This window comes from Boleophthalmus pectinirostris, unplaced genomic scaffold (genome assembly GCF_026225935.1).
Source record: "Boleophthalmus pectinirostris isolate CB_2022bp ecotype Guang Dong unplaced genomic scaffold, ASM2622593v1 HiC_scaffold_8, whole genome shotgun sequence".
In the NCBI taxonomy this organism is placed as follows: domain Eukaryota; kingdom Metazoa; phylum Chordata; class Actinopteri; order Gobiiformes; family Gobiidae; genus Boleophthalmus; species Boleophthalmus pectinirostris.
The window spans coordinates 20,564,031-20,578,999 of NW_026571515.1; the positions used below are offsets into that span (position 1 = coordinate 20,564,031).

At 40.3% G+C, this 14,969-nt stretch overlaps 1 protein-coding gene and 1 pseudogene across 1 annotated transcript in view; one reads left to right on the forward strand and one right to left on the reverse strand.

Moving 5' to 3' along the window:
* agrn (agrin) overlaps positions 1-14,969 on the reverse strand; it is a 434,659-nt gene that overhangs the window by 123,202 nt on the left and 296,488 nt on the right. Inside the window, 4 exon segments of the mRNA XM_055166184.1 lie at positions 3,100-3,306; positions 8,238-8,471; positions 14,189-14,206; positions 14,209-14,409. Coding sequence (XP_055022159.1) covers positions 3,100-3,306; positions 8,238-8,471; positions 14,189-14,206; positions 14,209-14,409 — 660 coding nt within the window.
* LOC129412474 (5S ribosomal RNA) lies at positions 5,596-5,713 on the forward strand (annotated as a pseudogene).

Here is a 14,969-nt window from a genome sequence, read left to right on the forward strand (position 1 = left end):
AAGCCTCAAAGCGCATGTATAAAAACCAAGAGGCTGAGTTAAAAGAATGTAGCTAGTCCTTATATGTGTAGTGGAACGGAAAGACTGCATACATATCCAGTGTCTCTATGGGCACCTACACACGGGCCTTTTGATGTTTAATTAAAACTGAACCGGAGAGATGACGTTCTGTTTTGAATAATATGCAAATGTCAATAAGAGACATTAAAGAAACATGGTAGCAGACACGCCATGTAACGACAACTCCAGAAGAAGAACTAGACAAACAGGAAAGCGAGGAAGCAGTAATGAAACGCAGCAAAACACATAAGCGCCCATGCAATCTCCAGTTTGCGGTAATTAATGCGCGGTCCACTGATGCTAATTAGCCCTAGCGGTTTGTGACGAGTGGAGATAACTGTAGCGTCTGGGATCTTCGGCCGCCTGCAGCATCAACACATCTATTGCTGGTTTATCTATATCTGGCACTAGCAGCAAAGACAATGGACTGGACACAATTAAAGGGCTGTACGCTGTCCGTCGCTCTGATGGAACGGAGGAGAACAAAAGAGTCATCAGTAGTTTACAACGGCTTTACCCAGGCGCGAGGAAAAACTGGAGTCTACAAGGGCCAGTTGTTTCAGAAGTGCAGGGTAATAGAAATGGACTGGTGGCTCCGATATTTGTGTGTGCTTATCTCTGTTGTGTCACTTTTAACCAAAGCCCAGTTTTCCAAAGAAAGTTTGTTTGCTACAACTACAGCAATTTCGAACAAGGCCAATCATGGGATGAAGATGAGATTTTACTGATTATTTCGTCCCATAAATTTGTATTTCAAGTAACAGCAATCTGTGTGGATAAACAATACTGCTTTAGTGCGTAAGCTTGTTTGGTACTTACTTTTTAAAGCTACCATCTGCAAGTTTAGTTTTTTTTTTTTTTTTTCAACAGTAGATGGCAGATGTGAAACCTGTCTCCAGTTCCCCTCGTCTTGCCTTTCCTCAACAAAGCTGGCACACTGTCAGACTGCAGTAACATAGATCTAGATCTAGTGGTGATATGTGGGAATCCAACAGGGGCGGGTCGACCAGACTAATTACAGATGGTAGCTTTAAAATTTTGAGCTGGTACAAGTAATTGACTATTGAGCGCATCCTCAATATAAGCCGCATCAACTAAATTAAAAAAATTTTTTTTTTAAATTGTACATATATAGGCCGCACTTGAATATAAGCTGCAGGTGTCCACGTCTTTAAAAACGTTTTCAAATTCGGGCCATCTTTTATTATTGCCTTTGCTGTTGCCAAAATCTCACCATCGACTCACTAATGCCAAGCTCACATGCAGCAGCTCTGTTTCCTTCTTCCACAGCCAAATCAATCACCATTAACTTAAGCTGCATCATCTGTATTTCTTCGTGTATTTTCCATAAGGACTGTGTGTATGAAGCGCAAAATAACTGTTCAAAACACAATCAAACAAGTATCTTTCTTGGCGCATTACCACGTTTCTCCCCGCACTCTACTGCGCATGTCTCTTGCAAGAGCCGCTGTCCTGTCTGTATTATGTCAGTGTCTTGTAAGATTTCAAGAGATTTCAAGTTCTCCCGGGAGAGAGGCTAGTTCTGTCAGTCAGGTATGAGTGGATGTCTGAAGTTTGAGACGTTTTTGCTCGTCATTTACACATACGGGTAAGACAAATCCCCCTCACTAATGTTCATTTAGCATCATAATTTATTCTATAAATAAACTATGTGCTGACAATATGGCTAGCTAGTGTAGCAACTTCATATTAGCTCTAGACCCATGTGTGAACCGCACACACAGCAGCGTTTTCTGCACTCAGGCTGCACACATCTGCAGTGTCGCCAAACCATACACCGTATGTATGAATGGACAATGTGCCAAACAAATAATCTGTCCATATATTAGCCGCATGGTTGAAAGTGTGAGAAAAAAGTAGTGGCTTATAGTCCAGAATTTACGGTAATATATATTTCTTAATCTGCTTGCTTATACACTGGTGCCTATAAAGTCATATCTAGTAAGGAACCTTATACACCAACATTTAACTGGTAAAAAATCTAGTTTAATTATGTTATATTTCCTGCAGTAAAGGAAGAGGACAGTCTCATTACATTAAGAACTGACCCTACATAACTTGTGTAATTTGGGGCTCTTCTCACAGTTACTCAGTAAATTGTAAAATAGCATTATTAGCTTGGGAGGCATAGCGGTCACAAGCACATGCAAACACAAAGCTAAGCGTGTGTTAGAGGAGGAAGAGGAGACATTTAGTTAGAAAAAAAGACAAAGTATACAGTAAATTTTCAACCTCACACACACAACGTTAAAACAGAAATGAGCATTTGTGACAGAGACAGACAGTAAGCAGTACGAGCTCGCTCCTGATTGGTCCACGGCAGGGCTTAGGCCACGCCCCCTCTGAGTTCACATGGTGAGGACGCCCTGAGATTACCTGCTGCAGAGGCCCAGAGCTGGACGGACATAGACAGACAGACAACAGAGACTGACGCACTGAAACAAGAAAGAAGAGCTTTATAAACCAGAACAGACACAGACAATAGCCCCTTTTACACTGGTATCTAATGTGTGTGCATGACCTAACCTTCGACCCTAACCTCAGACGGCATAATATTTATCTGTTTTTGAGAATTTTGTAAAGTGCATAAGCTATAATGCGTCATAAATGTAAAAAAGTTTTTGCTAAAAAGGCTAGCCAATGTGACCTAGACTAAAAGTCAACACTCAGAAGTGTATGAATAATGCACCTAAGTGATTTTAAGTGTATAAATAACACAATTGCACTATTATTAATTAATTGTCCATCAGTGTAAAAAGGGCCATAGAGACAGACAAGAGAAGAACACAAGGAGGGCCAGCTTGGGTGACTGGCGCTTTAGCGAGGGTGGATGAGACGTGAGATGAAAGGAGGTGGAGATGAAGAAGTGAAGAAGTGGCGGCACGGTCGTTATAAGGCAAAGCTTGTGAAACATCACCCCCCCACCTTTCACATCAAACACATTGTACAGACTTAATACATAATCATACACCTGGTAGACAGTACAGTCACAGTACAGTCACAGGTGTATTGACTCACCACATGGGCCCTTGTGTTTGACCGGGATGAGGCTCCTGCTCAGACACTCAGCTTTCCGGCGTATACAGTCGTTGATGTAGGTGTGTCCGTCTTTCCCGCACAGGGGCTGGTAGGAGCCGTCACACTCGATGGGGTCACAGGAGCAGCGCGCCGTCAGCTGTTCCACCACACAGATGGCGTTGAACAGGCACTCCTCTTTACACAGCTCTGCAAGACAAAAATCTGATTATAAAGTATACTTATTTATATGTATTGATATAGCACTAAATTCCTGACCAAAGACCAGCTGCGCCTCTACTACATGAGGAAACTCAAGCAGGCAAGTGCCTCACCACCATCATGACCACATTCTACAGAGGAACCATTGAGAGCATCCTTTCAGCTGCATCTCTGTGTGGGGTGGAGGACCACGGCAAGGGAGCCCGGCAGCGCATAATGAACACACCCAGGAAAATCGCTGGTGCACCACTCCCCTCCCCGCAAGACATATACACCACCCACATCATCAGCATATACACCACCTGCCTCAACCGCACTGCCCTCTGGGAGGAGGTACAGGAGCCTCCATTCCCACACCACCAGACTCACAAACACCTTCATCCACCAGGCTGTTAGGATGCTGAACTCTCTCCCCTCTCTAACCACCAGGCGGCCAGGAAGCAGGAATCTGCGTCTCTCTAAAGAAGAATTTTGGACTTTTCCTTTTATTTTAGTATTATTTAATTTAGAAGACTGACACTGAGAACATAATTTCAGTTTTTCATATGGAAATTTTACAATAATCGTTTTGAATTTTGAATTTGATTTGATACATTGCAGTGGCATCATGCTGGGGGTGTTCTACGTGTATCTCTAATGGTGACACAATGCCCACATTAGCAAATACTGCCCAAAAAGTTTTAAGATGATTCTGAAAACTCAAAGAAAAATACAAAATGGATTTAAACGACACATTTCAGGAGCCTGTGATCAGTCATGGTCCAATTTAGGTGTTTGAGTTTCGACAAAAAGGTGAGCGTGACTAAATGAAAAAATGTTGGCTAATGCTTGCTAGCTTGTGAAGGTAATTAGGGAGGGAGATACTTTATTGATCCCGAGGGAAATAATAAGCGTGAGAGGCTTGTTTAAGCGCAGAAATCAGCTTACCTGTTGTAGTTCCAACTAAGTGAGTTCTTTATGGTCAAATTGAAAAATAAAGCTCAGATTAAAATCTAACAGAGCTTCAGACAGAGTAGTGTCTTCAGTTAGCGTCACACCCCCAAGTAATGTTGATGACATCAATTGCAATTTATCAATACAATTTCTACCTTTCATTTGTGTCGAAATATCCCTGTGTGAAACACTCGCCTAGATATGAGTCAGTGACAAAACATACTTCTAACCTCAAAGTCCCAATCAATGCACTACAGGCAAAATCCAATATGGCTACACAACTACTTTTAGAACTTTTCAACTGGCTTTGATGACTCATCTCTAGAGCTGAACGATTTGGGAAAAATATATAATTGCATATTTTTCTTTTAGGTTTGCAATTTATCTTTTAATATGAGGGTTGTGTTCAAAGTTCACATTCTAAAAGTATCTAGAAAATTCACAAAAAGACTGAAATATGAGCTGAAGAATCAAAAATACAAGAATCACATTTCATTGTGCAGATATGAACTACAGGGTTGGCCATTTTAATGCAGAATAAGACATAACATTTTGTTGTTTGTGGAGGAGAATATGGTACACACTTGGTGAGTGTGGTAATTGCAGGCTTTGTGTTGTTTCAAATTATGATTTAGATTCACTTGTGATTAATGTTGCAGCCCTACTCATCTCTACGCAGTGGTGCAGATGAACTCTCTTACCACATTACTATCATCTGTAGTTAATGTGTAAAATAGATGGCGCTGTGGTGCACGTGCTACTGCAACATATGGAGAGAACATTAGAGATAGCTGCGTCCAGTGTATATGTGTAGAGTGGCCAGATAAATGAGTACGGTGTCTGTGGCCGCAGTAGCCTCTTGAGCCGATAAGAGCCAGCGGGCCTGTTATCTGTGCTATTAGAACAGCCTCTAAGCCTTGGTCAACAAAGAGCTGTCAGCTGCTACTGTACGACTGATAGGCATCGAAGGAAATCCAATTTCCCTGTGTGCACTGTGTCTTGTGTCAGCGGGCCGTCACCTTTAAAGACACACCCTTGACCATGCTTCTCCACAGGTCCATCTTTTGTATGTGTTACAATGGAGACGCACTTCCTCAAGAGCCAAAGGTTAAAAGTGGGTTAAACAAAGATATTGAGGGTTTAAAGCAGGTTGAAAATGTTTACAGCTATATAGAATTTAATTAAAGGTGGACTATGTCATTTTGGAGGTGTGGGGTCAGCCATCGGATTGTCTCTATGGAAATGTGGTTGATTTGCTTGGAATGTTCCACAATACTGCAACAAACTCATTATAACTCAAAAATACCTTACATTTTTTAGTTATAATAAGTGGCCATACTGGCTTGTTGTGGCCATACCAGCTTGTAAAAGCCTGATCCCATCAGCTCTCAGAAGCTAAGCAGGGCTGGGCCTGGTTAGAACTTGGATGGGAGACTATTGGGAAAATCAGGTGCCACAGGGGGGTGCCAGTCGTAAAAACTGTTGTTGTGTTCTTAAGCAAGGCACTTCACCCACATTGCCTAGTATGAAAGTGGTGTGTGTGTGTTGGTGGCAGTTGGAGAGGCCAGTGGTGTAGATTGGCAGCCTTGTTTCCATCAGTGTGACCCAGGGCAGCTGTGGCTACAATAGTAGCTTACCACCACTGGGTCTGGAGTGAATGAATAATGCTCTGTAAAGTGTTTTTGAGTGTCCAAAAAAGTGCTATATAAAACTGATGTATTATTACTATTAAAAAAAAACATGCATTGTTTCTCTGAAGATGCACAGATCTGATCTGTAACTTGGCTTGGTGGTGCTGTCAGGTTGTCTCCATGGAGATAGATCAGTTTAATGTGTAAATATGGTGGTGAACATACCATCCAACAATATCCATGGAGACAAGCAGGAGTTGGAAAAATTGCATAGTGGACCTTTAAATATATGTTACTGACCCCTGACACTTAATTATTATGTTTTTATATCAATAATTAATTAATACATATTTTTTATTTAATAAAAAAATCCCAAAATATACACTAGTCAACCTTGATCACTGCTTTGATGTCAGTTTTTGCCAACCGTTAGTTATTCCAAGTTTGTGAATGTGTGTGCCAATTTGCAAGTGTGCAGTTTTTCCCAATTGGAATTAATTCAATTTGAAACAGAGATCCATGAAATCACATCCCAAAGCAAATGACAAATTGGCAGCTAATGGGAAGGCCATTCTGACTTGTACCATGACATTGCACATATAAGGCCCCTCGCTCACATACAGAGCTCAAGTAATTAAGCGTGGCACGAGCGCCTTTAAGGACAGCCTTTTAAAGATGAGAGGAAGGAATTGAATCGCTGTACAAATTTGATCCAGTGATCAGGAGTAAAATACATTCAAAGCATGACGAGCCCTTTCAGAATAGACCTTCAAATTGGATTTTCTCACTTCAGCTGCAAATTTGCCGTTTTACATTACCACTGTTTCCTTCTTTTCTTAATTTCCTCAGGTCATTTCTGCTCATGGTTAAAATGAACAAAAGGAAAAGTTAACTTAAAGACTAAAAGTTTTCTCAAAAATTTGAATTATACTTAGTAAGCTTATACAATACAACATTTAAATACATTTATACACTGTGCTATTGATTTCTATGGTATTGATTGCTTGAAGACATTCCTTACACAATGTTATTACTAAATCTTGGACTGAGACCTAGACAAACTTTATTGATCCACAAGGGAAATTATTTGGATGCTGTAGCTCACACATCATAGTATATTATAATAACAAAGTGCAACAATATAAATGGTAATAATAACTTCAGAATAAGTAGAAGGAGAAGGAGAAATATGGCAAAGATGAAACAGTGATTGCCATGATACAGGGTTATCTTTTACATAAGGGTGAGTTGCACAGATGTATGGAGTATTGTATAAATCTAGTCCTGTATCTATAGAGTAATTTCACAACTAGTGTAGAGTAATACAGTTTTATATTTTAAGTAACAGTTCCGTACAGCTTTTTAAGTACTCTGTTTGTGTATATCACTGTTTATATTTTTGTTTTTTTCTTGTGCGGTTTGGTTTTAGTGCGGTTCACACTGACAGTCCGACACTACATGTAATTACTGTTTGGATGAAAAGTGATTTATTTCCCAGTGGCCGGACAAACGCCGCAGGAAGAGCAATCAGTAAGGAGCATCTCAGAATTGAATTTTTGTCTATTCTAGCCCTGCTCCCAACTTGTATATCAGCTTCCAACAAAAGACAAGACAGAACAAAACAAAGGCAGCTGAATTTTAAACATGATATGCATAGGTAGACTTAGGTCATAGTTTCTTATGATGAATACCAAAATGGCAAATGATGATCAAGGGTACTTTTTAGCCCTGTATGTTCTTTTAAGTCACTTTGTTTTTTGAAAGTTGTATGTAACACTGCAACATGGTCACCATCTTGTCTCTATAAATAAGTTCAATGCCATACTGTGGGACACGTAAGGAGACCAAAGGAACTTCACTCTTAAGTAGATGATCCAAGATATGTCTGTACTTTATTGTACTGTCTGTACGATTGTAAGGCAGACCAATGGTACATGTATTTACTGTTTCCTCATCACAGACATATGCGGAGTTGTGTTTTATTTCATTCACACATGTGTAACACACGAATCCTGCATATTTGCGCTGAATTCTTCTCTCAAACTGAAAACGTGATGTTATGTGGTAACACAGGATGTGCTTCATTGTGTTTTTAAACTACATACACTGTAAATAGGACCATTTGGATAATATAACCCCTGGAATTTCCAATCTTTAGTGAACAAAATGTAAAAGGTAGCTGTTAAGTTGAAAATTATGAATAACACAAGGTGGAACAGAGCATTTTAAACTTTGGAAATGTAGACAGACTAATAACAAATAATTACTCAAACATGTGTGAATGAAACAAAGCACAACTCCACGTATGTGTTTGTCTGTATTTTTAAAGTTGGTGAGTGTTTCTTGAATCCTTACCATGTTTGCGACAGTGCCCGGTGTGGACCTTGGTGATCTTGACCCCCTTCTGCAGCCTGGTGGCATACATGGCGCACTCGCTGGGGTAGGTGTGTCCGTCACTGGCGCACAGCGGTTCAGCGTCAGGCGGGCAGGACTCTGGGAGGCTGTAGAGGAGGGGCTCTCTGGTCAGACTGTCCACACGGCAACGGCTATTCAGGCTGTTCTCACTGTTCTCACTGTCTGCACATGGGTCTGTGGAGACAAACACACAGATTAGAGACTAGGCCTTAACAAAAAACAGAAAACATCTTTAGATAACTTAAAGGTGTACTGCTTGTTTCTATGGATATATCATTGCTCTGCCTGGAATGTTCCACAGTATGACATTAAACAGCTATACTTTACATTTATGAAATTACAAGTGGTCTTATAGCTCAAAAACCCCTAGAAAAACAGGCATTCTGACTGTGAGCGGGGTAGCCTCTCCGCCGATCTGACCTGGAACTCTGCTTTGGTCTCCATAAAGATAGAAAAGTTTAATACCATACGATTTCAGACAAAGCAATTAACTGTACAATTTAACGGTACTTGGGCTGCACAATTTAAGATAAACAGCTAACTCCAATTTCTCTGAATAGTATTGATTATATTTGCAAATTATGTTTAAAGAGTAGGATTCTGTTCAGAGAGCTCATTAGAGACATATCCAGAAGTAGCATTTGAGAAAAGAATGAAATACAAACTTGCTACTAAATACTTTTTAGTGAAAAGAGAGGCAGTTTCTGATTTATAGAACAGACTCCAAAGTCAAAAAAGAACATGGACTAGACATCGGCACAACAAAATCTCACTTTGTTAGTCCTTGTGTTGTCATCCACATAACAAGTAACTACACTGTTCAGAAAGACTGCCTTAAATATGAAATACTGACAATAAGTGACATTCAAACTCCACAAAATGTATGAAAGAAATGATTAATATATAAAGTATTTGTGCCACCACAGTCTGAACAAAATCCATGGGAAACACTGAGAGAGGATATCTTGTTGATACAGCAGACATTCTATTATCTAAACAATTGTAGCCTTTGCAATTTGACAATAGTACCAACTCAAATTGTGTTTTTGTGTTATTGTGCAGCCTTATTCTGTATTTGCTTGTGTTCCTAAAACCATTTTGGTTTTTAAATATCTTCAAACTCATTATTATCTTTGCTTATAGTACAAAGTGCGAAATAAAAACTAAACTTTAATTAGCCACTGGAGAAAAGGGAGTACAGTTTGTTTAAACAGTGCTCGAGATCCAAATTCCAAAATAGTACTTAAGCTAAAAAGCATGACAATTTGGCTTACGAAACACGGTACAGGATGCGCCAGCTTTAATACTGGCATCTTTCTCATTAAGAACACGCTCAGGTTTTGGATAAAACTTTCCAAAGTAAGTTTTTCTGGTGGAGGGTCTTTTACCTGCTTGTTTCCATGAAGATGCGACTGAAAACTCACCTCTTCTCCCTGGCATTTAGTACGAGCTAGTCAGGTTATCTTGGTAGTTTTAACATGTTTTCTGTATATTTGTATATGTAACTGTTTCTTCTATGCTGTTGCTTTTGACTTGTATGTGAAGCACTTTGGTCAACTGAAGTTGTTTTAAATGTGCTATATAAATAAATTTGAATTTGAATTTGAATTATTGATTTCCCTGGAATGTTCCATGGTATGGCATTAAACATATCCATCTGGTATTTATTCATTATGAGTGTTTCTAATGCTGAAAAATACAATAATTCCTTCTGTGAAAAGGGGCAACTCTCTACAGATTTGAACAGTAATGTAGCGTAGGCTGTAACCTACTTGTCTTCCTTGTGATACATAGATTTAATCTAAACTGTGGAACAGAGGTGGGACCAAGTCGTTGTTTTACAAGTCTCAAGTCTTTGACCTCAAGTCCGAGTCAAGTCCCAAGTCGAAGACAAGCAAGTCCAAGTCGAGTCTCGAGTCCCTGACCCATCACTCCAAGTCAAGTCCAAGTGGTCATTTCAAGTCTTTAAACCAAAGAACCAAATATAGCTTAGATTTTTCCAATTTATATGAATTTTAAACTAAATTGTACTTAAAAAGTCATGGTATATGAGTATTTATATAAGAGTTGTAGAAATGCTTTTTTTTTTTTAAATGTCTTGACAAAAGTGCAAATTATTATGGTCAGAATAAAAAGAATGAAGATTTAAGAGTGCTTCATAACAGTCAACTAGGCCTCAAGTCTGAGTCAAGTCCCAAGTCTGTCTATTTTACTAAGTCAAGTCTCAATTCAAAAAAATAGTGACTCAAGTTTTGACTCAAGTCCAAGTCACGACTTGCAAGTCCCCAACTCTGCTGGGGAACATATAGACAAAGCAATAACATTTCCATGGAGACAAGCAGGTAAAAGCTGCGCAGTGCACCTTTAAGTTTGGAGTGAGTTACTGGTGTAAGCTTGCAAAGTTAGAAGAGGAAGGACAGAGGAACGGCAAATAAAGTGTAATAGGTAGAAACAGAGACATCATAGTCCATCATGGCGGCTCCTCCGATCTTATCTTGAGGCCGGCAGCTGTGCCTCTCACTGTGGGACCCAGGATCCCAGGGCCAGACAGGGAATAGATGAAATAGAGGGTGTGTTTGATTTGCTCCCTGGCACTTCCCTATGCCTAGACATAGCAGCTGTCTGGCTCACTTCTCCATATCAGCGCGGGATCATAATAGAATTGGTTTGTGGATGTGTGGGACGGGGTGTTACTTCTGGGCCTTATCCTCACTCACGGTGCGGCAAGACAAAGGATTAATGTAGCACCACAGCGTATTAAATCTCAACCTAGCTACCGGCGACTTATTCAAAATACAAGAACGGAGCGAGTGATCATCAAGAAAGGAGGTGGGAGGTGGTAAAGCCTGCTGGAAGTGCTACAAAAGGGGGACCCAAACGGGATAGGGGGATTTGGCTGTTGAGTAGGAGGAGAGGAGGAGAGAGAGTGGGCTTGGCTTTGGTCAGATCCACACTGTTTTCTATCAACACAATGTAGTGGTTCGCTGGGGCTAAAACAAACAAACACGGCTGTATCATTATTCATGGAGTGAATTTGTGAATTTCGTCAACATCCAGCTACATATTAACACTGCAGCACTGTAATACACAATGTATGTGGTTTTCAATGTACAAATATGCTCCAAGTATGTAGAAATGCACAACTTATGGTCAATCTTTATCAGTCATTATTTATTTATACAGGCCTTTACAATATACAAGGTGACCAAGTGCAAAAGAAGTTCAAAGCAAGTCAAAACCCAAACTTCAAGCTTCTTAGTATTTGCACTACAATATCAGTTGGAACTCCATTGCATATTTTGATCTAAATCATCCAAAATCCACTTATTACTGGAGGTGGGACCAAGTCATTGTTTTCCTTCAAGTAATTTCAAGTCTTCAAACCAAAAAAGTACCAAATATAGCTTAGATTTTTACTATTTATGTGAATTTTAAACTAAATTGTACTCAAAAAGTCATGGAATATTTATAAATATATAAAATGCTAATTTTTCTTTTTTAAATGTCCTGTGAAGATCTTAGTGTGAATCATTACGCTCAGAATAGAAAGGATTCACATTTAAAAGTGCTCAATAACAGTTATTTTGTCATGTAGTTTGCACTGAAATGGAAGGATCATGTTCTATATAGTTCCCTCTGTTTTACTGTATTGTACTGTATTGCATTGTACATTACTGTAGTACATTTGATGATACCATATCACAGTACTTCATTTCCATTTAACGTAACAAATGGAGAAGTGGGAGGGACATGTTCCAGTTTGTTCCTGTAAAATTAAGCACCACAAATGTAGGAGAAAAGAGAAAAGTATTTTCTAAACAAGATATATATATATATATATATATATATATATATATATATATATATATATATATTTTTTTTTTTTTTTTTTTTTTTTTTTTTTAGGAGAAGCATTAAGTCTTCTCAAGTCTCAGGCCCCAAATCCGAGTTAAGTCTCAAGTCACTGACCTTCAAGTCCAAGTCAAGTCCCAAGTCTTAGTCCATTTTATCAAGTCAAGTCTCATGTCTTAAACTCATGACTCAGTGACTCAGGTCTGACTCAAGTCCAAGTCACGACTTGCAAGTCTCCACCTCTGGTTATTACACTATGCTTGCTGTATGTATTAAAACTTGATGACACACACTCCAAGAAGGTCCCAGGTCACAGAACATGTGTTGACTGTGACAAGTTTTCATATCCTCCCTTTGTTGCTTTTTTTGGGTTAAAGGTAAATAGAAATGATTCATGTGCATTTAATACCAAATTATTTTGTCTATATTCACAAGCTGTTTTGTTACTTTCCTGCAACATCATTATTCCTGAATTACTACTGAATAACCTCCACAGGCATATACCTCTATACCTCTCACTATCAGAGTGAACAGGATAATTACTGAAAGAATAAGCTGCAAGCTACGGAGGCGAGCAGGGCGGATAAATCAGACGCATTTGTTTGACTCCAGACGGCTGGAGCTGGAGCAGAAATGGCGCTGGAAGATTTAGGGGGCCATCAGGGCTGACTGGTCCCCGGGCCCCAGCGCCTCCCCGGGGAGCAGGGGGCCAACTCCGGTCACTTTGGCTCACTCCGATTGGATTTATACCAGCAGCTCTCCTCTGTGGAACTGGCTATCCGTCTCTGTGTGCCTCTGCCCGCTCCTGGATCCTGCTGCTATGAAGAACCCTCCATATGGTCTCACCAACAACAACAACTTGGGAGCCTTGGGAGTAAACAACGCTTGTGTGATGATAACAAGGAGGAACACAAAAAGACCAGTCTCCATCAGACGCGACAACTGCAGACCTACTTAGAGAAAACAGCAGTCCCCACAGCAGGAGGAGGTGCTACCTGAATGAAGGAAGGGAATTAGTGTGATTCTAAATGCAGGTACTGAGAGGAAAAACAACACAATGCTAAGAAACAATGAGAGAAAAAACAGGCAGCTGTAAAATGGATATGCAGGAAATTTGGAAACACAGACACAATAAAGTATAGTTGAGGGATAGTAGGTAAAAATGTTTGTGTACAACAAGTGTGTCTGTGCTTAATACAAAATAATCAACTTGAAATAATAAATGAACAAATAAACTCAATGCATAACTCTGTTTTCTCTCAGTGTTTACGTATAGGGCAAAACTATCCAAAATTGTGTCCCTTCATCCATTGTCATTTGATAGCACTCTGCTTTTCAGTCCATTTAACAAATTAAGGTACACTAGACGGTTTGCAAGTACCCTGGAAGTTGTAGACCATGCACCGGCCAATCAGCAAAGAGCTGTGAAGCCATGACTGGGACCCTTTTTTGGTACAACACAAAAGTAAACAAAGCAGTCGAGATGGATGAAGACGAAGCCATACATTCTGTGTTGGCAATGATTCCTGAGATCGAGGATTTAAAGCCAGAACAAAGATAATGTTTGGTGAATTTTATCAAGGGGAAAGACTTTATTGCCCTTCTTCCTACGGGATTTGGGAAAAGCTTAATATACCAGTTAGCGGCGCTTTACATACGTCACGACCAAATAGCAGTGACTGGTTAAATTTAAAAAGTACCCTCCTACCGCTGAGCAAATGAATCCTAATGCTGCGAGGTCAGACCGCTTCCACAAAGGGAACCCAATGTAGCCTGATTCAAGGCTACATTTGACTGTCCTAGTAGGAAAATGTGTCCTCTGCATTTGACCCATCCTTCAATGCTGCTGGGGCAAACAGTCAGGAGCAGTGGGCATTGCAGAACTACCTTAACTGGAGGATTTTTTTCAATTGTGCATGTTTTGGGTTGTGAGTACATTTGTTATATTTGGTCAGTTAAAAGATCAGACTCTTCACTGACATGATTGCCCCTGAGACACTGAAACTCAGGATGTATGCTTGGTCTGTTTTTGCTCTCACCACACAGTCCTTGGTACTGCGGATGTTCTTCTGGCTGTTGCAGGCATGCTGGTGCAGTTCACACTCGTTCCTGTAGTCTTTCCCATCGCTGCCGCAGACCGGCTTCTCCGCTTTACCCTCGCAGCCCAGAGGACACATGCACTTGGCCGACATACCGTCTGAAGACTGGACACAGGTGCTGCCGTAGCTGCACACCACTTCGGAGCACGGATCTTTCAGAGCTGTGAGAGGAAAAGACAGAAAAAGCGGTTATTACGACTGTCAGACTGGGCTGTACTGTACTCCAGAGTGCATCACCATTGACAGAATCCCATTTAAGTGGCTGCTGCTGCACTTTTCAAAGCCCAGAGCAGTTATTCGGTCTTCTCGAGTACTACTTGGCCTCCCCTGGATAAGAACAGCCTGTCACTCTTGTCTCCTCATACAAACAAGTTTCATTTTGAATTCAATTAGGAGCTTTGCATTCTGGGCACATTTCAAAATTACTACACCAGGGTATGCTTTAATCGGCACGTCTGAAAAGCGACCTCCTGAATATTTACCTTTTGCAAATGAGCTGTGGAGCTGAATAAGAGAAGGAAGTGCCAGCCGCCCCCAGGACTCAGTTTCCAATGTAATTAAACAGCACGCCACTTGTTACTTAAACTGATACTGTGGGTTGTTCTCAGCGGGGGTGCGCCCGTGTATTACCACTGTTACAGCATGGTCGGCCAGAGTGATAAACAGCCAGGAGAAAGACCGCCTGGAGAGTCAGGTTTTAGTCTTGTGAAAACAAAAACAA